The sequence below is a fragment of the Xiphophorus couchianus genome, chromosome 3 (genome assembly GCF_001444195.1).
Source record: "Xiphophorus couchianus chromosome 3, X_couchianus-1.0, whole genome shotgun sequence".
NCBI lineage: Eukaryota > Metazoa > Chordata > Actinopteri > Cyprinodontiformes > Poeciliidae > Xiphophorus > Xiphophorus couchianus.
The window spans coordinates 16,371,871-16,396,492 of record NC_040230.1 but is presented as its reverse complement, the minus strand read 5'-3'; the positions used below and the strand labels follow the sequence as shown (position 1 = coordinate 16,396,492).

General features: G+C 38.1%; 1 protein-coding gene across 1 annotated transcript in view; it reads left to right on the top strand.

Moving 5' to 3' along the window:
- Window positions 1–24,622, top strand: part of galnt1 (UDP-N-acetyl-alpha-D-galactosamine:polypeptide N-acetylgalactosaminyltransferase 1) — a 61,724-nt gene that overhangs the window by 24,381 nt on the left and 12,721 nt on the right. The window contains exons 3-8 of the mRNA XM_028013231.1: window positions 12,042–12,181; window positions 12,270–12,438; window positions 21,300–21,466; window positions 21,998–22,125; window positions 23,107–23,186; window positions 23,521–23,691. Coding sequence (XP_027869032.1) covers window positions 12,043–12,181; window positions 12,270–12,438; window positions 21,300–21,466; window positions 21,998–22,125; window positions 23,107–23,186; window positions 23,521–23,691 — 854 coding nt within the window. The 5' untranslated portion in view covers window position 12,042. The remainder of the gene's footprint in view (window positions 1–12,041; window positions 12,182–12,269; window positions 12,439–21,299; window positions 21,467–21,997; window positions 22,126–23,106; window positions 23,187–23,520; window positions 23,692–24,622) is intronic.

Genomic DNA, 24,622 nt, shown 5'->3' with positions numbered 1-24,622 from the left:
TTAAATTCAACTTTCCACACAAACCTGCAAAACATTTCTTCTCCTGAAACTCATTTTGTGGATGTTTTGGCAAACTAAATCAAAACATTTTGGTTATTTTATTATCTTAACAGCTCTTTTGCCATGGAGGAGTATGTATTTAGCCACGGCTTGAAACTGGTTTTGGTATTTGGCTGTTACTGGTCATCAGCACATCAGAAGTAAACTTAATATAGTAGGTGTTCAGCATAGTTATATTTGGTGTAAAACTGTTTGACACAGTTGGAAAACAACTTCAATTTCACAACAACTTGATAGTGGTAATATTGTTTTAAATGGGTAGATTTTCATTCAACAGTTCTTTCTAGACAAAAACAAAATCACAAACAAAAACACTGCAAAGATGCAAACTTTTTTCGAATCATTACTTTTTTTGTTTCTAAAAGCTTTAATTAATCCTAATTCTTGACTTTTACTCCCTTTTTGACATCTTTGCCTAACAGATAAGGGAACAAAGATAAAGTCAAATACAGTTGAGCAGTAAGTTGGCTTTAGCAACACCACCAAGGCTTTATGTAAATTATCCTGTTTTATTATGAAATGTGATTCCAAGTCCCGTTTTCTGCTGTCGTGAAACAACCGCATGATTGATTTAACACTGGGTGATCAGATTACTGTTATTACCTCCGTCTGGAGCATACTGCTGATCAGCACTGCCTGTAGACTAACAATAGTTTAGTTTAATAAAACTGTGTTTAAGATATCTGAAGAAAATCTCAAAACACTTTAGAAATATTTCTTGATAATGTTTGAGCTGTGTTCCGCTGGTAGAAGAAAGAGATCTAATTAAAACCAGCAAATCCCTGAAGCAGACATCACAATTGATGAAAGTACTGCATTGTTATTTCACTGAAATATTTCTCAGGAACGACCAAAATGGCCTAAAACCATCAGATAATAAAAATTTTGCTCCTAACATCTGTATTTTATGAAGCATTACAACCGTTGTTAGCATTAAGTATTACCTGGCTGCATTTTATGCCACGGGAAGCACGTTTTGAGCTTCTGATTGGATAATCCCGACAAGGGAAAGAAACTGTAACAGTAAACATGTGAAGGTATCGATGGACGACTCTGTGTTGGAACTTGTTCCTGCATCAAGAGTTATGAGTAATGGTGTTAATTTGCCAACCCATAGCACTGACGTCATAGGACTGGGGTGTTTTGGACTTTCTGAACAAACTGTAGTTATGAGCTAACAGTATTATTAAAACTGTCAGATGTGGTCCTTCCATCTTCCTGTTGTCAACACTTAAACCATTCTCTGCTCTGTAATTTACATCTAATTTGGGTGAAACATTTGAACTACCTCATGCCATGTGTTGATCTCTTAAAGTACCTGCCTTTCCTTTTGTTGCACCCAGCCCTAAAAACCTTATTCTGAGTCAGTGCTTCTAGTAACTTTACTAATGAGCTCCAAAATGCTTAAAGCAAATGCTAAGTATGCCATGCTATCAGTTCTACTCCTGCTAACTACTAACTGAACCATTTCGATTCGTATGCATTTCCATTAATATTTCAAACAAATAATACAATTCTGTCATCATTTTTCAATGTTTCAGTTAATAAAACTAATTATAATATCAGGTAAAGATAACCTGAGTAAACTTTTGTTGGAAAAGCTATGTGGAAAAAAAACTGGCCATATGTAAAAAAGTAAAAGTCTTGCTTCCACTCCTAGTCAGGATCATTGCTGACCTGTTGCACTGTAAAAAGAAATCGCTTAAATAGAATCAAGCTTTTTAAGAACAGATGGGAAAAAAAAGTCACTGACATTTGTTGGTCTACTAAGTAGACAAAGAATAAACCCTCACTGAAATGGATCACCTACCAAAATAATCTTGTGCTTATCCTAAAAGTCACAAAAAGAGCCCAGAACAACACAAAGAACTGCTGGTCTCCCTTGGCTCAATAAGAAAGATCATCAGTGGAAAATCCTACATTTACCTAAAAACCGCTTGATTATCTCTAAGACTTGAGGGGAAACAATCTGTGCACTCATGAGACTAAAGTGCATCTTTTTGGATAGTTTTTTCACATTATGTCTAATGTGAAAAGCCAGTGTGATGGTTGGGGACATATTTGAGCTTCAGAACCTAGAAGACTTGCCTCAGTTGATGGAGCCTTAAATCCTGCTCAGAAAATCCCAAATGAGAATGCTTGGCTGTAACCTCATATTACCTGTATTTAACCAGGAAGTCCCGCTGAGATTAATAATATCATTTTTTCAGGGGAGACTTGGAAAGGTAGCATCCACACAAACAAAGTCTTAAATCCAACTGAGATGATGTGGTATGACCTTAACCGGCCAGTCATTCTAAAAATCCCTCCAACATAAAAAGCAGTGGGGCAAAATTCCCACACATCAATGCCAGTTATCACACACACTTTATTGGGATTGTTGCGGCCAAGAGTGGCACACCCAGTTATTAGGTTATGTGAGCAATTGCTTTTCCACACTGAACCAGGTTGGTTAGGATACCTTTTTCCCCCCTTGATAAATAAAATATCTTTCTTTCCTCATTTACTGAGGGAAGAAAATGTTGTTGTGGTGCTTTCGCCTTTCAAGCCTTGCCTGCTTGTTGTGAGCTGTTGTAGCAATAGAGTGGAACAACAGTCAAACATGTAATGTCTGGCATTAACTCTCCTGGGCAAAAACAGTGTAGGCTGTATATGTTGGGGTTTGATCAGTATGTGTGAGCTTGTGCTAATAGTACTTCAGAGACACCTTCACAGTGGGCTAATGGTGTCAGATGTATTTTTTGTGTAAATTCACAACTGTAACAATAAAGAAATCAGATTGAAGTAAAAGAATAAATAAATAAAAAATGAAGTTCTTAAAAGAGCAGCTGAAGCGGACTGGCGTCAATCAGACCAGCAGGCGTGATAAAGTGGTTTGTGGGGCCTTTTGTCGGCCGCAATTTATTTTTAATGAATTCAGTGTGTGTCTTTGAGTATGTCCGCTTCTTTTTTTCTTCTTCTTCTTTTTGTTGGGGACACGCAGCGGTGCTCTCTGTAATCATTAAAAGAACACCAGCTGTGAAAGTAATGTGTATTGATTCTGGCCAAAAATGCCTCAGTGATTGGAGATTGAAGTGTGCAATTCCACTTTGCTCCAGAGCCAAGTTTTGCATCGGTAATCGATTTCAGCAGGGACTTTTGTGCTGTGGTTGGCTCTTCTGTCTAACTCTTTTGGTATTTTTCACCAAAATAAATGGTGCTTATTGACTGTTGAGCCGTTACATTATTTTGGGACAAAAATAACTGAATAATTGTTTTACACCGATGCAACTAATTATTGCAAATCCTACAGTCAATGCAGTGGGGGTTACCTCCAAAGATGCTGGGCTGGCTTTGCAAAAAACATGGAGAGCTCAGGAGAAAGTCCAACATTTTTCCTTTCGCCAGCTGCGTTAGCTGGATGTACTTTCTTCTTGCATTAAAGAATTAGGATAAAATGTGCTTGCACTACGAGGCAAAAACACTTTCCTTGCACTTTTTGCTTCTGCATGCAAAACAGGAGCCACTACAACAAAGATCAAAACTATTTAACCCACAAATCTACAACTTGACTCATCTGTATCTCAATTTATTTCACTTCTTTTATTATTACTTTTAGAAATGTTGCAGAAGTCCTGCAGGGCTCCCTAACCCTTAATACAGCTTTTAATGCATGCATGACTCTTCTCAAAATAAAGGGAATATGACAACATTTTTAAAAAATTTATTTTTTAAATTAAAATAAAAATTTTCTGCCTTTGTCAGATATTGTATAAATGCAGAAAAGTGCACCTTAAACCTTTTTGTGTCAGAGAGTAACCTATCAAAAATGCTTAGAAAAACAACATTGAATATTTCATCAAACAATTTCTTCAAAGGATAAATTACAGCTGCGCCTACAGAGCAGAGCTCTGCCTCTGATATTGATTATTGATTAGGGTCTCCAGTAAACATGCGTGTCCCAACAGCATCACATTACCATAACACTCATTATCATGCTAATAAATCTGTCAGTAGTATTGACTCAGAACAGTTGGCTTTGGTTTTACACACCTGCCACGTCTTTAATGGTGGAAGCAAAATCAAGACCCCAAAATCCAACTTATGATTTATTGACTGACGATGGAAAAGCAGCAGAACAACACGCAGCAGTTAGCTGGTTATTTCTAAAAACGTTTCTGCTCTTTGCCCTAGTAGAGTTGAATTTGTGTGTCCATGTGTCAACATTTGTAGCTAAAAAATAATTTGGGAAAAGGTTCTCCTAAATTATACAAATGGGACCTGGAAATATTGGGTGAGAATATGAGATTAGCTTTTTTTAAATTTAGCCATGTTCAAATCTGAGGTCGTTAAAAACAGCTGTAAGCAGTAAACAAGCGTTCACATAGCTAGAGGAAGAAATAAAAGGTCATATATTTTACTTTTCTTTTCTTTTTTAAGTTGTTGCTTGTTCAATGTTTTCTACGACACATTTTCCATCGGATAAACTTTCTAATAATATGTTTGGGTACAGAGCTCTGTGAACAGCCAGCGTCTTTAGCAGTAACCCTGTTTTTTGCTCTTTATGGAGGGTTTCATCATTGAGTGACTTGGTAAGCTGTCAAGTCATCAATCCTCTGACTGTGCAGACCAATAAAATTCTGTATTAATTTAAAATAATTTTGCGTTGATCTTAATTTAAATTAGCATTTTCTGAAAAATGGAAGTTTACATTTCTATTAGATTTAAGCCAGAATTATTACAGTTAACCAAAATAAACCGTTGGGAAAAAATATTGGCCTCTGTTTAGTAATTCTGTAATTTTTGATTTAAAATGTTCTGAAGTAAATTACCTTTTGCATGATATTCTCCACATCACTAAGCTGCACCTCTTCACATAAACATAATTATTATAAACGTAACTGTACAGCTGTATGCCGTCTCTCACTCTCCATCCTGTCTCGATCTTCGTGTTGTTTTTCTTTGTTCTCTGAAGCCTTTCTGCGTTCCCCAGTTCATGGTTATGATCTGATATGAAATGACCTGAGATGGCTCACCATATGTCGGCGGCTGTGTATCTGTTCCTCCACATGGACTCGCAGAGAAGGGGCTGGAGGCCACCTTGTTCCATTTTGCATCCCTAATATTAGCCTGCGCCTTGTTCTGCTCCAGTTGAGGGACATTACCGCTGCTCAGATAATCAGCGCTCAGATCGCTGTTGTCTTGGTAACTATTGAGCTTATCAAGCTCGTGTGACCCAAGGACGGCTCGCAGACGGGAACAGCCTGACTGCAGGTTCTTATTCGCTGAAGATGCTTCAAACAGATGCACTTTTTTATGAATAGTCGTCAATTTTGAATGAGGTGATTAAAATTTACATGCATTTGGTTTGTAAAGTGCAATCTAAGCTTTAATCATAGCAAGTGAGTAAGCCAGATGTATTTATCTTAGAAATTAGAAGCAGCAACATGTGATTTTTCCGGGTTCCTCTGCAGTCTGAAAAAGTCTGAAATTTTGCAGGTCTGGTTTAAAATAAAACTAGAAAATAAGTGTTTATTTTTATTCCTAATCCTATTCTCAAAATGTCTCGGCTTCAATTCATTTTTTTGTTTTCTCCTGCTTGTTCATATACATCCTTCTCCTTGCTTTCTCCCTTCCATATTTACGGTTTCTTTTTTTTCTTTCCTTCTCCCTCATTTTCTTCATTCTTTTATTATTTGTCCCTTCTTTATTTTTCGTTCTGTCTGTTCTTTTCTTCTGTCTGTGCTTTGATCTTTGTGTTCTACCTCTTTCTTTTTGCCCTTTTCTTCCAGTGTCCTTCTTTTTGCCCTTTCTTTTGTCTTTTCTACTTTCCTTTACTTAATTTCTTTTATTTATTGACTTTTCATTTTGTCCTTATTCCTCTTTTCCTTTTTTTGTCCTTCCCATTCCTCGCTTATATCCTTCAGTTTTCACCCCCTCTGTCCTTCCTTCTTTACTTGCTTGTATTCTTTCTTTTTCACTCCTTTGTTCCCTTTCTTTCCTTTCTTGTCTCTTTCTTCTTTCTTTCCTTCGTAATGGTGTACCGCTCTTCCTTATTCCTGTCCTTCCTTTCTTTTCTCCTTTGTTTCATTTCTTCCATTCCTCCCTCATTCCTTTCTTCCTTACTTAAATCCTTGTAAAGAACTAAGGACTCTGGGAAACTGAGTCTGTAAAAATAAATTCCTACACTGAAAATCTGTGACAACTTGAATTCTTGCTTCATAGAGCCTCCCACCCCCATTTGTTTAAATCATATAAACATAAAATCCTCAGAAGGGAGGCTCCTTCGATTCAGACACAAATTGTGATGCAAGAGAAGTGCCGATTCTTCTTGTTGAGTTTTTCCCAAGTGCCTGTGAGAAACCGCGATTGTGCAATCTCTAAAGGCGGATTAAGCCTTTAGAGAAGAGGAGGGGAAAATGAAAAGCGACACAGAGAAGGATGTGAAGGGGGAAATTGTTCTTGTAGGGAAGTAGTGATGGCAACCACTCTTGAAAGACAGCATCACCAAGAGAGGAAAAGGGAAGCGGGGGGTTGATGGTGGCTGGGAAAGGACCTACAAGATGCCCAGCCTGGAGATGGAGGAGAAGGATAGCGGGAACGTGATACGTTAATAAATCAGGGAGCATGTGGTGACGGAGGGATGGAGAGTTCTGTGTCTGTTTAATGACAGAGGGAGCCAATCTGTTTTTAAAGAGCGACTTCAAAGAGACTGCCACTCAACATTAACTTAACCGAAACACACTCACACATGCAGTTCACACACACTCATAGAAACAAGGCCTGAGGCTGCCTAGAGCACATAGGAGACCTGAGGTGTCCTCTGTCATGCACGATTACAAATCGGGCCTGTGTAGAGGCATGCAGACACTGCAGTGGGAACATGTGTTGGTGTGTGACTCTATTCAATGTATATCTACATCTTCTTTGCTGCTCCTGGAGCACTTCCTTAGCATTCAATGTGATCAAATAACACTCAGAAAAACACATTTACAATGTAGTAAGTAAAACTTTACTTATACACCACCTTTCTAGATAAAAATCACAAAGTGCTTTAATAGAGAATTGAAAAAAAATCACAGGGCCAAATTAGAAGCAGATTTCAAAAGAAGTTTAACTGGCCTTTAAAGAAATAACTCTGAGCAAAATAATTCAGTTGTTGCTCTGTGATGGATTGCTAGCTTTTAGCTTTGGTCTTCTAAGTGAAGTGCTGTACATTTGCAGAGCGTATACGCCTTGTCTAGCAGAAAAGGTGAAGAGAGTAATGTTCAGTGGCAGTCAGACAAGGATAGGAGGGTGAGGACTGAATTTCAGCCTTTCCATTGTCCTGGAATTTGAAGGGTTTTTTTAGAGGATAACAATGAGCGAAGCAATTTGATACTCCTATATTTTTTATAAAGAATGAGGAATTTTCCAAGCAGCTGCTCTACAAGAAGATTTCTGAACAGTTTCCCCAAAACATCTCTGAACACATCTCTAGATACAGCCAGACTGTTAGTTTTCTGTGTTTTAGAGATTGTCTGGGAGATGCTGCCAGATTGAAAAACTTCGTGCTTTTCTGTGGCTTACACAAAAACATTAAATTTAGAAAAGCTGCAAGGTCAGGAGCGATGTGGAGATCTGATAGCATTCCCTTGGCAAGGCAATTTGTCATCGTTTTGAGCCAATACCGCACGGTCTCTACATGCAGTTCCCAGAATAACACCTGTCTTTTGTGCAGTGTTTATTTCTAATGAAAGTTTCTGTCTCAGCTACAGTAAAATAGAAATATCAGTTTCAGTGAGTTTAAAGACTAAATGATTATACACTGTTAAACTGACTGATAGGTTTATTTTACTATCACTGACATTTACTATGCTTAGTGCAGTTAGCATCACTATACAAGCAGACTCTGTGCTTTTCATTTAAATTGGTGCAAAATCTGTTAACATTAAGCCAAGATTTTTAAATCTAACATGTTCTGTGACATACAGACTCAGGCTAATGTATTGTCTTCCTAAAAGCTGTTAAGAAGACGATTCTTTTGAATGATCACGTTTTGGTTTGAGTAAATTTACTCTATGGGGAAACATCCATGTTATTAAATGATTAAAATAAATTAACTTAAACATCTTTTAAGCCTATTAGAGGGTCTTGTTTTTTTTTTGGTTTTTTTTGTTTTTTTAATTAGGCCCATTTCTTGTAGCTTTTGTACCGCAGTAGGTGGTATTAGATTTAAAATAAAGATCCCTGGGGTGAAACAAAGCACAAATATATGGAAAAACATGTCATGTTCAGTTATAGGTATGGTGGAGATCTGTGATGCTGTGGGCCCATTTCTTTTTAATGAATGTAACACCAGGGACCATTAAAAATTACAAGACAGTTAATAAAAATCTGGGGTACTTCAGCAGTAAGCTACAAATTTTAATTGAGATTTTGATCCAAAACATGATCAGATTAATAGTAAATAAAAATCCATACTCAAGGATTGCTAATAAAGACTTTGCTGCTTAGCTATGGTATGTTTATGTAATAGGGCTGTAACCAGTCAAGCCTATGCTCCTTAAGTGTTGATTGATATATTTTATACTGTTTAATAAATTTTTCTGTTGGCTAGTTGATGTTTGTGTATTGAAAAAGCCACTTTCTCCTCTTTTAGAGGTTTATCTGTTTATCTGTACCTAAACATGCCTGATTCTTAGTCTAAAGGTGGGTTGAAAGGTGGGTGTAAATCCCCTGCTTATTACAATCTAATGTTATATCGATTTGTTTGGATGACAATATGTGTCACAATACGATTTTGATTCAGTTCACAAATAATTTACAAATCAAATCAACTCACAAAACAACAAATGGCCAAAATGATTTGACTATGTTCCTAAGTTCTTAAGGGCAAACAGCATTGAAAAAAATCATTTCAAGATAAAGAAGTGGCAATATGGATTGATATTTATCTTCAGTGGAGCTTTAATCATTTAATCAATACGTGATATAAATTAATGCATTGTTACACTCTTGATAATGTTTGAGCTGTGTTTCACTGGTAGAAGGAAGAGATCTAATTAAAAACAGCAAATCCATGAAGCAGACATTACAATTGATGAAAGTACTGCATTGTTAGTTCACTGAAACTGTTTCGCTCAATGCCACAAGCTTGTGAGGAGGAACAAACTTGGACAAAGGAGCTAAATCTTTGCTGTAGTTTTCTGCTGTGCACACCTTTTTGTGTCACCAGAATCCCATCAGCCGGAATTTAGAAATGCTGCTCAGCAGTTTTCCTCCCTCCCAAGCTGCCTAAGCAAAGCTTAACTAAGCTAAGCTAAGCTAGCTATGCACAAACACTTTTTTTTCCCTCCCAGGGGCATGAGAGAAATAACTGTGGCCAAGTTAATTTTCTTCCCTCTGCTTGTGCAGCAGCAACCTGAGGGATCATTGAGGCAGAGAATCAGTCAGAAAGAGGCAAAGATGGTGCTGGTGGAGAGAGGGAAAGAGGAGCAGTGGAATTTTAATGTGGCTGTCTTGTCTTTTCACTGCCCACCAAAAGAAAGCAATTACTATCACAGCCACTCTGCCTGCGCTGTGTTTGCTTACCTGTGAGTCTGTGTGTGACTGCACTAAGCACACAACGATTTTTGTATATTGGCTGTATAAAGGGTAGTTGTACACACTATTGGGTTTATAGAAACACTTTAGTTTCTGCTTCGCAACTTTTCTGAAAACTAAAGTTCTAGGAAACCTTAGCCGTCAGTGTTCACTTTGCCTACAGGGATGTTAACCTTTAAAACAGAAAAAGGCCTCATTTTTCTGCTCTGGACTGATGGACAAAATGGTTTGTTTTGCACAGTGCTCAGTATAAGGCTCTGCAAGGATGTAGCATTTGAAGTAAGACCCATAAACATGGCTGATAGAAAGGCAGATAGAAAAAGACAGATAGAAATATTGAGGTAAAACTAAAGTGTAGTATTATGGGAACAATAAATGTTTTATGGATTTCCTTTTTAAAAATGTAAAAGGCAAATTATATTGTAAAGTTTAGTTAGGGTGTAATGATACAATTTTTTCGTATCATGATTTTGTACCATTATTAATATTGTCATGTTTCTATTTTGTAAAAAAAACAACAACAAAAAAAACAATATTCAAAGAGAGAGAGAGACCAAGCAAAACAAAACTGGGCTGAGAATCTGAAAAATTTGCAAATATATATTTTTTTAAATGTGATCAAATTTCAAAATAACATGTGAAAGAGACACAGAGCCTCCAGGAGTGAGAATTGGGCAATATAACATATTTTCACATTTAGAAATCATCACAAAATCTCCAACAGCTCTGCTGATCCACTAGTATTAAACTGTCATCTACTGTATATAACTGTCTAATTCGCTCTACTGGATCACGTAAATCTGGCATTAATATCACTTTAAGCAGTGATTGACAACATTTGTAAATTCTTCAGTGGCCATTTTAATAAATCAGGTCACAATTTGCAGATTGAATACATGATGCACCCAGCATTCACTGTGGCATTTGTATGACCAGAAAAGGTGCTGTGCTATATTTTCTGGACTATAAGTCATAGAAAAATATGATATTCTCATTTCCTTGCATGTAGCAATAACAAGTCTCTAAAGAATCTGCATTGATTAGTTATAAAGTCTAGAATATGACACCCAGTGGCTGAACTTTATTTTCACTGCCTTGTTCTTTCTTTGGCAGCAAAATGGCTGAGAAGTTGCGTTTCATGGACGATCAGAAAACCCGAGTTTTTAATAGAGTGTACTGTCAGGAATGTATTATTGATGGATTGCTTCACCCCTACAATATGGAAATAAAATCATTCTAGCCTCTTTAAGCAAAACTTGAAAAGCATCATCTCAGATTAAATGTCTTTTACTTTCTGAAATAATCTAGACAATGCAGCCTACAACATACTAGACTACAGGGAAAATTATTATGTGTGTGCATCTCTTAGATCTCTTTTGGCAGGTTTATGGAGAGCCGTTCTGTTTTGTGTTATGGACTCCAATCATATCTGGCTGATGCCGCCAATCAGTGTCATCATTCGTGGTGTTTGGCAGCAGAGCTCGTTCTTTTTGGCGCCAATGAGGTTTTCAGAATAAATCGGGAATAAATAAATTACAGCCAGCTCTGAACTTTGAACCAAAACACATTTGCCATCCATGAAGTAGACAAAGGTTATTTTATCCACATTAAAATCTAAAAGGATGCTGATCAACAGTTCAAGCTTGTATTTAAGTAAACTTTCTAAGAATTCAATAATTTTTTTTATGTAAATAGACTCTATAAGTCTTAAAAATCACTCCTCATCAGTACACAGTCATGCACGTATGCTTTAGGATTTTTATGTACCTTCCAGTAATCAAGCACTCTGTAATATTCCCAGCAACCTCGCTATAAGAAACACCGATCCTCCCCACCGTGCCCTGACTGCTGGCTCAGAGAGAAATACGACTCTGCAGTAAACATTATAGTACTGTAATAATCAGCGCTGCAATGAGTGCAGAGTGTTAGAAAATTAGTAATGACTATTTAAACCCGATGTGCCAGCTGATAAGTAAATGTTCTCACAGTTGTATGAAGTCAACCCAGCTCTGCACCGTCTATTTGGTTTGCCATGTCTATCTTGGTTTTTATGTCTGTCTTTTATAGAATTGGTTATTGGGATTTTTTTTATTTGGCTGTTGCTGACTTTTTATTGTTGGATTTATGAAGGCGTGCACCATAAGTCCACCTCTATACTTTGGATTCTCAACAATTCTCTGCAGAGAAAGTGAGATTTATGCAGATGGATACATTCCTGCTTCCATTTCTGCTCCACCGTCGCTTTCACAATAAACAACAACCCTGTAAAGGATGTTTGAATCAACTCAGTAATTGTGACAAATATAAATTTTTTGCAAGTTAAATTTAAAGAGCAGGCATAAGCAGAAAATGCGGTTTCAGTAAAATAAATCTTTTTGCCCGCCATGTTTTTTAATTCTTTGTCCTTTCATTTTTAGGATGCGAAGGTTTGCCTACTGTAAGGTGGTTTTAGCCACCTCTCTGGTTTGGGTGATGCTGGACATGTTCATTCTGCTCTACTTCAGCGAGTGCAACAAGTGCGATGACAAAAAGGAGAGAGGACTGCCTGGGAGAGATGGCAAGTGCTTAAATCCACATTTACTCTTTGGCGGTCTGCATTGTATAACAGTATTTCTGAAAAAAATCTGTTTGCGTGTAAATCGTAGATGGCCTGTCCAGACCGCGGGACGGGCCTGGTGAAGGCGGGAAGCCGGTGGTGATCCCTAAAGAGAACCAGGAGAAAATGAAGGAAATGTTTAAGATCAACCAGTTCAACCTTATGGCGTCTGAGATGATCGCGCTCAACCGCTCACTGCCTGATGTTCGTCTGGAGGGGTAAGCTGGCTTTCAGAAACGGGTCACATGTGGTGGTGTTTCACTGGAAGTTGTTATCAGACAGTGTCCACGGTTACATTGCAAAAATAAAAAGGAACACACACAAACCACCGAGTCGATTATGAAATATGAAGGGAACTAGGTTAATAAATATTACCATGGTAATAAAGACATGTCCACGATTTGTCAGGTTTAAAAGTAATGAAACTTGGTCATTGTGTGCTTTCACTGCTCAGTCCTTTTGAACATATTAGAAACGGACTCAAGCAGCTCATATGTTGCTCACAATCTGCTCTTAAATTCTTACATTTTGATTCAAGCTGCATTTTTCCAGCCTGTCTGATGTAAGCCGTCAGTAATTATGCATATTAAAAACAAAGACAATGTCAAGCTCTGTGTATTATGGAGCAGTTACTATAAAATATATAATTTTAAAGCAAAACCAAGCAGATTAGAGTTTAAATGTTTAACTAACGTTTTGTTTTAACTGATTACTATGATTACCCTTAACTTCACCTCGGGATTGGCTGAAGTTGAAGGTCATTTCCAAATCTGAGAGGTTGAATACTCAGAAACGTATCTCTTGTCTTCCTGTTATCAGCTGTTAGTTTTCTTTAAATTTTAAGTTCGTACATCTCAGTTCTTCCACGTCACATATACTGAAAACAGCTTCTTCTTCTTTAACTAACAACTTTTCTAAAGAGCTTTGTCAGCAAATATCTGTTCTGTCCATCTGGTTCATCTGTATGGTACGTTAACTTAGAGATTTTGTTGAACATCGTTGACAGGTATCACATTTAGGTAAAATATTTGTGCTCAGCACGATGATGGAAAACACAACAGTGAGGAAAAAGTTTCTTAATCACAATTAGTGTGGTCCTTAGTGTAATTTTTATTGATAATATTGATATTGAAAGTTTTCCATGTTGTGATTTTCACACCATGCAGGTGTCCCAAGTACCAGTCTGTGCAGAGAACTAGAGCAGAGAACAGCAATGGTCGCATGCCATATATTTTTTTACAAATTGATTTTTTTCTCCTAATTTCTAATTTGCATTTGTTTAAAAAAATCGTTTGTTTTACAGAATAAGTACATTCTTTCACCTATAACATATTTAATCATACAGTTAATGGGAAACATTTCAACACTAACCAACCCAAATTTAAGGCGATTAATATAACTCATATTTTTGTGCAGCTTCAAAAAGATTATGCCAGTTGTGAATAAATGTTTAGTACATTTTAACAGTAGCATAAACAGTACACCGTGTTCCAAATTATTATGCAAATTGTATTGAAGTGTCATAAAGATTTAATTTTTTGTTGTGCTATTAAATTTATAGATGGTATTGTGTGTCAGGGCTCTTTGAATCACTATCATTAATTTCAGAGAGCTGGTTGATCAGTTTGTCTGGTGAGCTCAATTAAAGGACATCTACTTAAGAAGAATGTTCCACATTATTAAGCAGGCCACAGGTTTCAAGCAATATGGGAAAGAGAAAGGATCTCTGCTGACGAAAATCATCAGATAGTGTAGTGCCGTATGACAACATATGAAAACATTAGATATTTAACGAAAACTGAAGCATTTCCGTACTGGGAAGGGATTTGTGGCTTATTCAGAACAAAGATGGGTTTGTACAGATAAAGGCATAATGAGGAAGGTTTCTGTTAGACAAATTCATCAGATTAAGAGAGCAGCTGTTAAAATGCCCTTACAAAGCAGCAAACAGTTATTTGAAGCTGCTGGTGCCTCTGGAGCCTCAAGGTGGAGGATCCTCCAGAGGCCTGTGGTGCATGAACCTACCGGTACTATTCAGCCACCGCTAACCAGAGCTCACAAGCAGAAACGGTCACAGTGGACCCAGCTGTACATGAAGATTAATTTTCAAACAGACTTGTTCACTGATGACTGCTGTGCAACCCTGGATGGTCCAGATGGACGCAGTAGTGGATTGGTGGTGGATGGCCACCACATCCCAACATGGCTGTGACGTCAGCAAGGAGGTGGTGGAGTCATGCTGTGGGCTAAAATCATGGGGAGATAATCATTGGTCGGCCCCTTCAGAGTCCCTGAAGGTGTGAAAATGACCTCAGCAAAGTGCATGGACTTTCTGACTGATCACTTTCTTTCATGGTTCAAAAAGAAGAGCCATACCTTCAGTAGCAAAATCATCTTCATGCATGACAATGAACCATCTCATGCTGCAAGGAATACCACTGTGTTATTGGCTGCTATGGGCATAAAAGGAGAGAAACTCATGGTGTGGTCACCATCCTCCTCTGACCTCTGACCTATTGAGAACCTTTGGAGTTTCCTCAAGCAGAAGATCTGAGGATGGAATGCAGTTCATATCAAAACAGCAGCTCTGGGAAGGTTTTCAGACATCCTGCAAAGAAATTCAAGCAGAAACTTTCCACAAACTCACAAGTTCAATGGATGCAAGAATTGTGCAGGTGATATTAAAGAAGGTCCTATGTTAACATGTAACTGGTCTGTTAAGATGTTTTTGATTGAAATAGCTTTTGATTTTAGTACATGTGACCACTTAATGCTGCACATTCAAAGAATGACCGTTTGCAGTTCTTTATAATCCATAAAATGTTTAGAAAATCTGCTGTGCATAATAATTTGGAACAGTGCATTTTGAGTTTTTTATTTTTGAAAAAAAATACTGTTCTCATGGGGAGCTTTGTTCAGTAAAATTTCATTTATACTGTAATAGTTCATGACTTGAAAATTATACTGACCATCATTTGCATTGACCATTTAAGAAAATCTGAGAAAATATCACTTGCATAATAATTTGGAACACTGTGTATGTGTTTCATATCAAAGTAATGAAACAGTCCTTCCCTCAGTTAAATACTAACTGAGCAAGACATGAGCTTAATATTTTATAATGTTATAACAACAGCATCTAAGACATGAGCCACTTTATCATTTATTTCTTAGCGACTGTCTGACTTGGTAGATGCTGCTGGAGTCTGCGGTACGTCTGCTGATGTGAAACAGTTTGACTGAGAGCTGAGCCTCTGCTGAGCAGGTTGCATCAGACAAACAGGAAGCTGTAGCAGCTGATATGATGTCACGTTCACTATGAAGACCACTGTAAAAAAAAAAAAGGAAAAGAAAACACATGGACAATCACAGATAACTCCGAGTCAACTAATTAAGACGCACATGGATTCCACATAATTTAGTATTTTACACTCAATTAATTTTTTTAATGTTTTTTGCATCAGTCCACACTTTTTGGTCTAATATTGTCATTTTGCTACCTCTTGACTTTATACTGTTAATGGCACCGTGTCGGTTTTAAGTTGTTGTTGTTGGATTAAAACGCCTGAAGCAAAAATCAGGTAGAAATTGGAGCGTGCACAAAAATGAAGATAGTAAAACCAGATGAGATACCAAGAGAGGGAAGTCCGGACTTGTGTGTTGTTGCTACAAAACATCTCACAGAAGTGCAGTAACACTTTGTCCTGAAAGAAATGTCACACTTGGTTCTGGCAGTCGGATACAACTCAGCTCTCCTTTTCCCTTCAATCTCTTTTTGATTGCACAGAGGAACATACATAGGTCAGTAATTGGGCTTTGCAGAGTGATAGAGCGAGAGAGACATATATATGACTGTCAGGCAGAGGCATGCGCATACCAGAGCAGACAGGAAAGACAGAGGACCTTGATCCATGAAATGGGTTTCAGTCTTTGAGTGAGAGTTGATTACCAGGTGTGTTTCCACTCTGCTTTCCTTTCGTCTATCTACTTTTCCAATTAGGAGATAAGACGGAGTCAATATCAAGAGAAGGAATGTGCACCTAACTGTGTATAAGCATGCATATATTTGTGCTTATTATTTATGTATGTGTGTGGGTGTATGTGTGTACCCTTGTGGATCGGCTTGTTTACTGAAAATAAGTGGAAAATAAACCATCGCGGTGAAGAAGCTTCACATTAACGGCAGTCAAATGTTAAAATGAGCATTTTGCAGAGCCCAGTCCATCTCGATATGTGGGCGTGTGCGTGTGTGTGTCTGGGTGGATCTCCAGTTTAGGAAAAACACTTTCCATGACCACGCCTTTTGGAGAACTTTCCCTTTTTTTCACGGAGCGGCTGATTTCAGTGTCATTGAGTATGCAGCCATGGACGTATTGGGGTTTTTCTGTGTGGAACGGAGCAGGAGGAATCCTGCCTAATTAAAACCAGTTTGCACGCCCATCCCAAATATTCCCACAATCCTCTGGTTGGAGGAACAACCCTCAACTCATTACCCTGCTTCTCAGCAGCCAATTTTCTGTCACCCTGCCCGTTCGGATGTGCATCACGCCCAGCAAGGATTTGCTGTATTAAATCCTCAGCATGCCATGTCACCTTTTTGCCGATTCACAAATAAAACTGTAATAAATGAGTGGGCCTCATGTGTGAAAGAAACATGCAAACAAAAAACATCTTTATCCGCTGGAGGAAGGCTGAAAGGCCCCGACACTCTCTGTTTTGCTATGAATCATCTACTACACTCATCAGCCTCTCTCCTATGGAGAATATTAGGGTGCACACACTCATGCACAGCAAAGTCTGAGAATTTTTGTCTTATTTAACATTCTCCTGAGGCAGCTGCAGAATAAGTATACTCTTGACCTCCTCTCTGTTGCTGTTACATTCCTTTTGTCATAATCAGCAGCACAGGCAGAGGAAGCACTTCAGCGCCCAGGATTATCACAAGGAGGAGGGGGAGTTATGAAGATGGAGGAAGGGAGATCATATTCCATTTGGCTGTTGAAAGAGCTGAATTTGTCACTGGGGTGGTATCACTTCTGCCGTCTGCTGATGAATGAGCTGCGTATAGAGATTTGACAAAGTAACATATAGACGGTTGCATGTCAGAGAGCAGGCATCATTCCTCCGTTCACGGACAGAGGATAGAAACACACCGATGACCCTTTCAGCTGTGGATGCACAATGTGTCTCAAGTTTATTGTTAGAACAATATCAGTGTGTACAGTCTTCATATCTCAAACGACTGTCTGAAATGCAATATATGCTGGGTGTTATATTCCAAGTGTCAAGTCTAAGGAGATGACATCGATGCTAAAGGTCGTAGAGGCAGATGGTGGTATTAAAATGCCAGATAAGGAAAGGAGGTGAGAGGAAAATATGGATTTATGCAACTGATATCATTATCAGAACATTAATGATATTTTCATCACTTGATTTTCCCATATTCTATACCCGTACTTTCAGCTCTCCCTCCTTCCTCTGCAGGGCCCAGCAGTTTGTGTAACCTATTTGATTGTATGATGTCCTAGAAAGGTCAATAAAATGAAAAAGCCACAACAGAAGTTATGCCAAAACAGGAGGTATGTTAAACTTGCTAGCATGACTTTTGTTTTAGCATGACTTCTGTTTTTTTTTTACCCTTTTTGGCTACCATGAACAATGGTTATCACTGAAGCATTGTCAACGCACCGTGGTTTGGTAACGTTGCTGGTAAATGGAGATCATTTGAAAACAATGCATCTCTACATCACAATGTTTGATGAAGAGGATGTGGGGGGGAGGGTTGCTTATAATTACTGAATTCAGCATATCAAGGAAAAACAATAATTTCACCTGGGTTTTGTGCTTCCGTCACTGCGTTCCCGTTGCTGAGAGAACTGAGAGACAAACTTTGTTTCTCAGATGCCTTTGCTTGTCCTCTGGTAGAACTGAATTTTAATAAACTTTGTGTAATAGAACCACTTTTAAGGATTTTCAAGTACAACTAGAATCCAGTTCAGCTTCTTTTAAAGATAACACATTTTATTATATTTAGTTTTTAACTTTTAGAAGAAAAACTTTTTTATAAAACCCAAGTTCAACTTACTAGAAATCCTGTTCAAAATATGTCAATCCCATGTTCTCTGCAAACAACATGCAACATATTTGATCTGAAGCAATGAGGGCTGTTAACAATCCTGGACTTTTGACCCTTTTTGTCTTCATAAAATATATTCTACTTTCATTCTTCTCTTTCTGTCTTTTAATGGATCCTATGATTACACTGCTGACTTTTTGCAGAGTATCGTTGACTAAATTAAAGCACGTTTGCTAGCAGGGTCTGAATAACTGATGAGGCAAAACCTCCAAGCAATGTTTGGATGTTAATGTTACTGCCTCAAAATTTAGAATTAACCTTAAAACTCTTTAAATATTCCCAGAAATGTGGTCGAGTGTGATTAGAAAAAATTATTATGCTGAAATTCATTGTTGACATACCATGTCCACTGGAGAGAGGACGTAAAACAGGCAAAGGATTAAAGTGAGGAAGAGGGTCAGCATTATAAGCAGTTATAATGCTGTTTATAATGCAGCATTATAAACATAATCATGCATAATAAGTATTTTTTAGTATTTTTAGTTAATACTAAAAAATACTAGATTTTTTAGTATTCACCAAGTTTTTTTATAAACAAATGAATTCAGACAATGAGGCTTATGCACATTAATGACATTGTTATTTATTGGTGCATGTTGCCTGTTTTGGAGCTATTGTAAACAGTATAGCTACACTTTTAATAAGAACCAACAAAAAATCCCAGGGTTAAGGCTTAAATATATTTTTTGTTGTCGGTGAAATCCAGTCTTTGTTTTTAAGCGCCCCTAGTGTATTTTTCTTTGGACTCAAAACAAAAAGTAGGCAGTGCTGTTGCAGGAAGTTAGCCCTCCCTTCAGGAAACCTCTAAACATGAGCAACCAAAGGACCATCACTCAGTTATTTTATGGAGACTTTATAGCCTTTAAACAATGTTACTGACTAATGTCAGTGTTTGATTTCAAAATACTACCCAGAGAATACTGTAAATAGACATTTTTAAAGATATAATGGTTTTCATTCACTAATCACGAGGAAGAATATTAGATTGAAATAATTCAAATTTACTTTTTGCTGTTATGGCCAAATAATTCAGTCTGCACCTTTTATCATGCAGCTTTTCTCCAGAAGACATTTCTTGACTAGCAAATTCTTGATAATGTCAGTGACAGAAGAGTTTACTTTTATCCAAGCGTGACAGGTTAGATCAGTGGTCTGCAACCTCAACAAACATTTCTTCCCTTCAGTCAAGATGAGTCCAACTCATCTAGAACAGCAAATGCATAACCTTTTAAAAAAGTCAATTTGACAAATCAGTACAACAGGATCATGAGTTATTTTAAAGATCCACCATTTTATTTATGTTTGAAGGTTTTAAAATAAACAAAAACAAAACTTTTGCAAAAAGAGGATAGATTTTACCTAGATATTATCTTCTAAAGGATGTTGATTTTTATGGAAAAAGCTGTAAAGCAGAAGTTCACGACTTTAAGAAAATAGATTTAAGCAAACTGCTAAAACTTGCATTTGTTTTTAGTTGGAACTTTAGCCCAAGTTATTAAGGGCCACTTGTGGTTCCAGAGCCACAGGTTGCAGACCCATGGCTTAGGCGGTCAATGCTGGGTCTCAGTTTGGTTTTTCCATTCAGCAATTATCTGCAAACACAAATCAAAACTGGACGAGACGGGGTAACATTAAACCTTCCTAAAGCACTCGATTCAAATTTATTTAAAATCCATTCACAATGCATAAGTCAGGTCAAGTTTATTTGTGTAGCACATTTCAGCAACAAGGCAGTTCAAAGTGCTTTACACCACAGAAACATGATACAGTAACCAATTATGAAACATTAATAAACATTCTCTCAAAGCCATCATCAAAATTATCAAGCAAATACCCATCAAAATATTGACCTATATTCCAGTTGATATGAATCAAAGACAACTCTAAACAGCCTTGATTTAAATGTACTCAATGTTTTTGCAGTCTTGCTGTTTTCTGGAAGTTTGCTCCAGAAAGCCAAACAACAAACTTCAAATTGTGCCAAGACAAGAGGTCAAATACAAAAAACAGAATTATCCTGTTAGCCTGTTTTGGCTACAGGAAGTGTGTTCTTAACTTGCTAAGTGATTGTTAATTAGATATGAGTTGGGGTTTATGTACATGTTTGACCCTCTATATTAAAATCAAACCCTGTGTGAGAGACAATATTCAGATAAATTCAGACATGTAAATAGCCTGTGGTTGTGCAGCACTTTATCAAGTCTGGAGGACCCAAAAGCGTTTCTCACTACATTCAGTCATTCACTGAATACAGCACCATCAATGTAGCACACTGGTGGTGCTAAGCTACATCATAGCCACAACTACTAAAATGTATTCATCATCTTTGTAGTGTAATCGTTCCACTTTGGGGAAAAAACGCTTTAGAAACATCATTCATTGTCTGCTATTAAGGACATTTGTCCTCATGATAGGTGGATGTAACCTTCTGACTGAAACTTTCCCAGATTAGTTTTTTTCCTGAGTTTGATCTGTTTCTTGTTCTGTCGTAGGTATTTCATTATTTTCTCTCTCATAGAAGGAGAACTGTGAGCTCCTCTCTGCGATGATAATGACTAGAGATCTAATTAGAAACATTAATCAACTGCCATCCTGCAGACTTGCAATCTGTCCTGCATCACTCTCTGGTGTTGGGAATATCTGTTTAGCTTTTGCCTCATTATTCATCTCTAGTTTTCTTTGATAGGAATAAACTTTTAACAGGGTCAGGACCTGATAACGCTCTGATTGGTTTAATGATGTCTTCATACGAGTTAGCTGATCTGTGGTGCAGACCATCTTTCATTTCTGCTCTCATAGAAGTAAACGGAGGCTGGATTGTTGAAGTTCTCCTGACCAGTTTTTCTGTTCAAACCTCTGAAGTACCTGATAATTATTGCCGCAGTAAAAACAGTTTTGTTGATTTACAAATTCTCTTCTGTTTGTTTAATTCACCCTTCAAAGGTGCAAGAACAAGCTATACCCTGATAATCTTCCTCGCACCAGCGTGGTGATCGTATTTCACAATGAGGCTTGGAGTACACTGCTGCGCACCGTCCACTCAGTTATTGATCGGTCTCCACACACACTGCTGGAGGAGATTGTCCTGGTGGACGATGCCAGCGAGAGAGGTAAACTCATACACACACTGCAGATAATTCCTACAGTGTCTCCTGTTTCAGGCTTAGCCTGTTTTTATTTAGCATTACTGTATATGTTTTTTGTAGTGTGTGTTTGTGTAACTAGTCAACATTTACATGTCTGTGTAGGGCTGTGTGTGCCAACCCTCACTGGGCCATGCTGGTAATCCCTGTTTGGGGGAGATTAGGTCTTTAATTTGCCAGCCGCAGGGATTACACTGTTATAACCCACCATTCCCCCCCCCCACACCCCAGCTGCAACCATAGCAACGATGCACCTTTTGAGACCTCGAGTTTTAATGTTGTGGAACAAGGGGGGAGTGTTTGTGCAGGTAGAAGGGATGCAGACATCCATGCCAAGGCACACACACACACACTGGCAGCACATAACATAATCACATAGTTTCCTTTGATCTCTGGTGCTACAAAGAGCTCAGCTTGTAATCCAAATACTTAGGAGTTTGTTTCATGTTTGCATATTTTTTGCATAATATATTTCTGTATTCGGTGTGTTTGTGTTAGATTTCCTGAAACGGCCGCTGGAGCAGTATGTCAGAAAGTTAGAAGTGCCTGTCAGAGTGGTGAGGATGGAGCAGCGGTCCGGACTCATCCGCGCTCGCCTCAAAGGGGCTTCCATCTCTACCGGCCAGGTGTGTGTGCACGTCTGGTCACCTATTGCTCCATGTTCTGTCATGCTGTAACTACAAACTTCCATGTGATTTATTGGGGGTTTTATTTGATTGACATGTTGTAGTGTGTTAATAAGGAAGGAAAAAGCATACAACATTTTTTACATTTTTGACAAATAAAATGCATAAATCCATGCAGTTTTATTTTATTCAAAAACTGTTCTGTTACAACATTAAAGGTCTTCTTAGGAAACAAACTACTTCATGAAGACCAAAAAGCACAGCAGACACATCAGGGAGAAAGTTGTGGAGACATTTAATCCAGAGATAAGTTCTAAAAAGCACCGTTTTATCTTTTCAACTTTAAGCATAGCAGGACATAATTATCCACTAAAATTGACAGGCCTAGTAAGCGATACTTCTATCTGTAAAATGGCACAGAGGACTATGGTAACTCTGGAGGATGTGCAGAGATCCACAGCTCAGGTGGGATAGAATGTTTACTCCACAAATCTGATCTTTTTGTTTGAGTGACAAACACAAAAAATATTGATGAAGAAACCCCATAAGAACAGCTAATAGAGGCTGAGGCAGGTGTTCCTCTTTTAGTAAGACAATGAACATAAACACACAGCCTGATGTACAGTGAAATGATCTAAATCATAGCATTGGAATGGTCCAGTCAAAGTACAAATGGTGGTTGTGTAATGTTGGTTCTCAGAGGGGCTGAATACAAAAGCAACATGACTTTTGAGATTTGTCTTACAGGTACAAAATTTTAAAAATCACTTATCATTTTACTTTTACTTCCCAATTTGATTCACCTATCAACCCCACATGGTTACACATAACATGCAGTTAAAATGAATCATTTGTGGCTTTAGCGTGACATAACATGGCGAAGTTTAAGACCAATGGCTGTTTTTCCAAGATAGTGTATGTGATTTTAATTATCCCGTGACCTGCATCTGATGACTGTCTGTTTTTCTGCTGGGTTTCCAGGTCATCACCTTCCTGGATGCTCATTGTGAATGCACCACAGGGTGGCTAGAGCCTCTGCTGGCCCGCATCAAACAGGACAAGTAAGGCCAAATTACAACAGACGCATGGACACTAGCACCAAGTGTTATAAAGAATCTGTAAGCTGCTGCTGCTGAGCCTGCAGGGGGCTTGTCCTTGTGTTTAGTTCATCGTTGTCTGCAGTTTTAAACCCTTGTTTACTGCTTGCCATGAACTCACAAACATCTACAGACATCTAAGGCTTACTTAGCATTTAGAAATCCCATTATCCGATTTTTGTTTTGCTTGTATTTGGTTCAGTAGTTGAAAAGCAAATAGTAGCATCTTGCATCTATTTGCCAACTGTGCTTCATTCTCTCTGTGCGACCTGTTTTGTTTGTCTGATTGCTCCTCCAGGAAAACAGTTGTGTGCCCCATCATCGACGTCATCAGCGACGATACGTTCGAGTACATGGCGGGGTCCGACATGACATACGGAGGCTTCAACTGGAAGCTCAACTTCCGCTGGTACCCCGTACCCCAGAGGGAGATGGACCGCCGCAAAGGAGACCGCACGCTACCCGTCAGGTGTGGGAGCCGTACACGCCACAGCTCCTCTAGTAGATTTTCACTACTGGAAATCAGGCTTTTTGTTCTGTTTCTGTGCAGCTGAGTCTGACCTCTCTGCTGAATCATGTGTGAAAAGATTTTCCCTAAGAGACCAAATAAAATAGCCAGACACTTCAAATCCTTCTTGCTTTCCATTCATCAGCTATTTGGAGTAACACACCCCATAAGCTTTAATGTTGCTGATAGGCATTCACAGTTGTGTGAAGCAGTTGTATGTAGCAAATCAATTGGACATGCTTAATCATGAGATGCTTTCAGGGCAGCAGCACAGAATGAACGTGCTGAACTTTGTTTTGCAGCTGAACTCTTTGTCGCTTTATTATTCCTGTTGCTTTGCCTCTCACTTTAGACCTTGAAGCAGAAATCAAGAGTTTATTTCTTGCTGTCTGTCATCTGCGCTTCCTGCTCTTGTTTCTAAGCTTGCTTGACGCCACTTTTCAAGGTCACTCAGATAATATATCTTATGTAACTTGCAGCGCCCTTGTTTTTGCTTGTTTTCCACCGTTCTGCTTAGCAGAATTTTCCTAAGGGTGTATCGTAAGTGGTCTAAAATGTAGAAAAATGGGTCGCGGTGTCAGGGCAGAGAAGATTATTTCACATTAGGAGACGAACCCCATTCTGTCACACAGCAGTGAGGCTTTGTTACTTAAAACTGTTTGTTTTTTTTATTGAAGTGAGGCGACACTAACCAAAGAAATATCGCTGATGAAACTGTGAAATGTCTCACTTTGATTATAAAAAAGGTTTATAACTTACATATAATCCCATAAAATTGAACAGTCACTAAACAAACAGTTAAACTATGTATTTCTGAGGTTTGGTGACTATTTATAAGCATCACATTCTTGTCTGTAATTTGTTCAACTTCCAAAAAATCCTTAAAATGTAA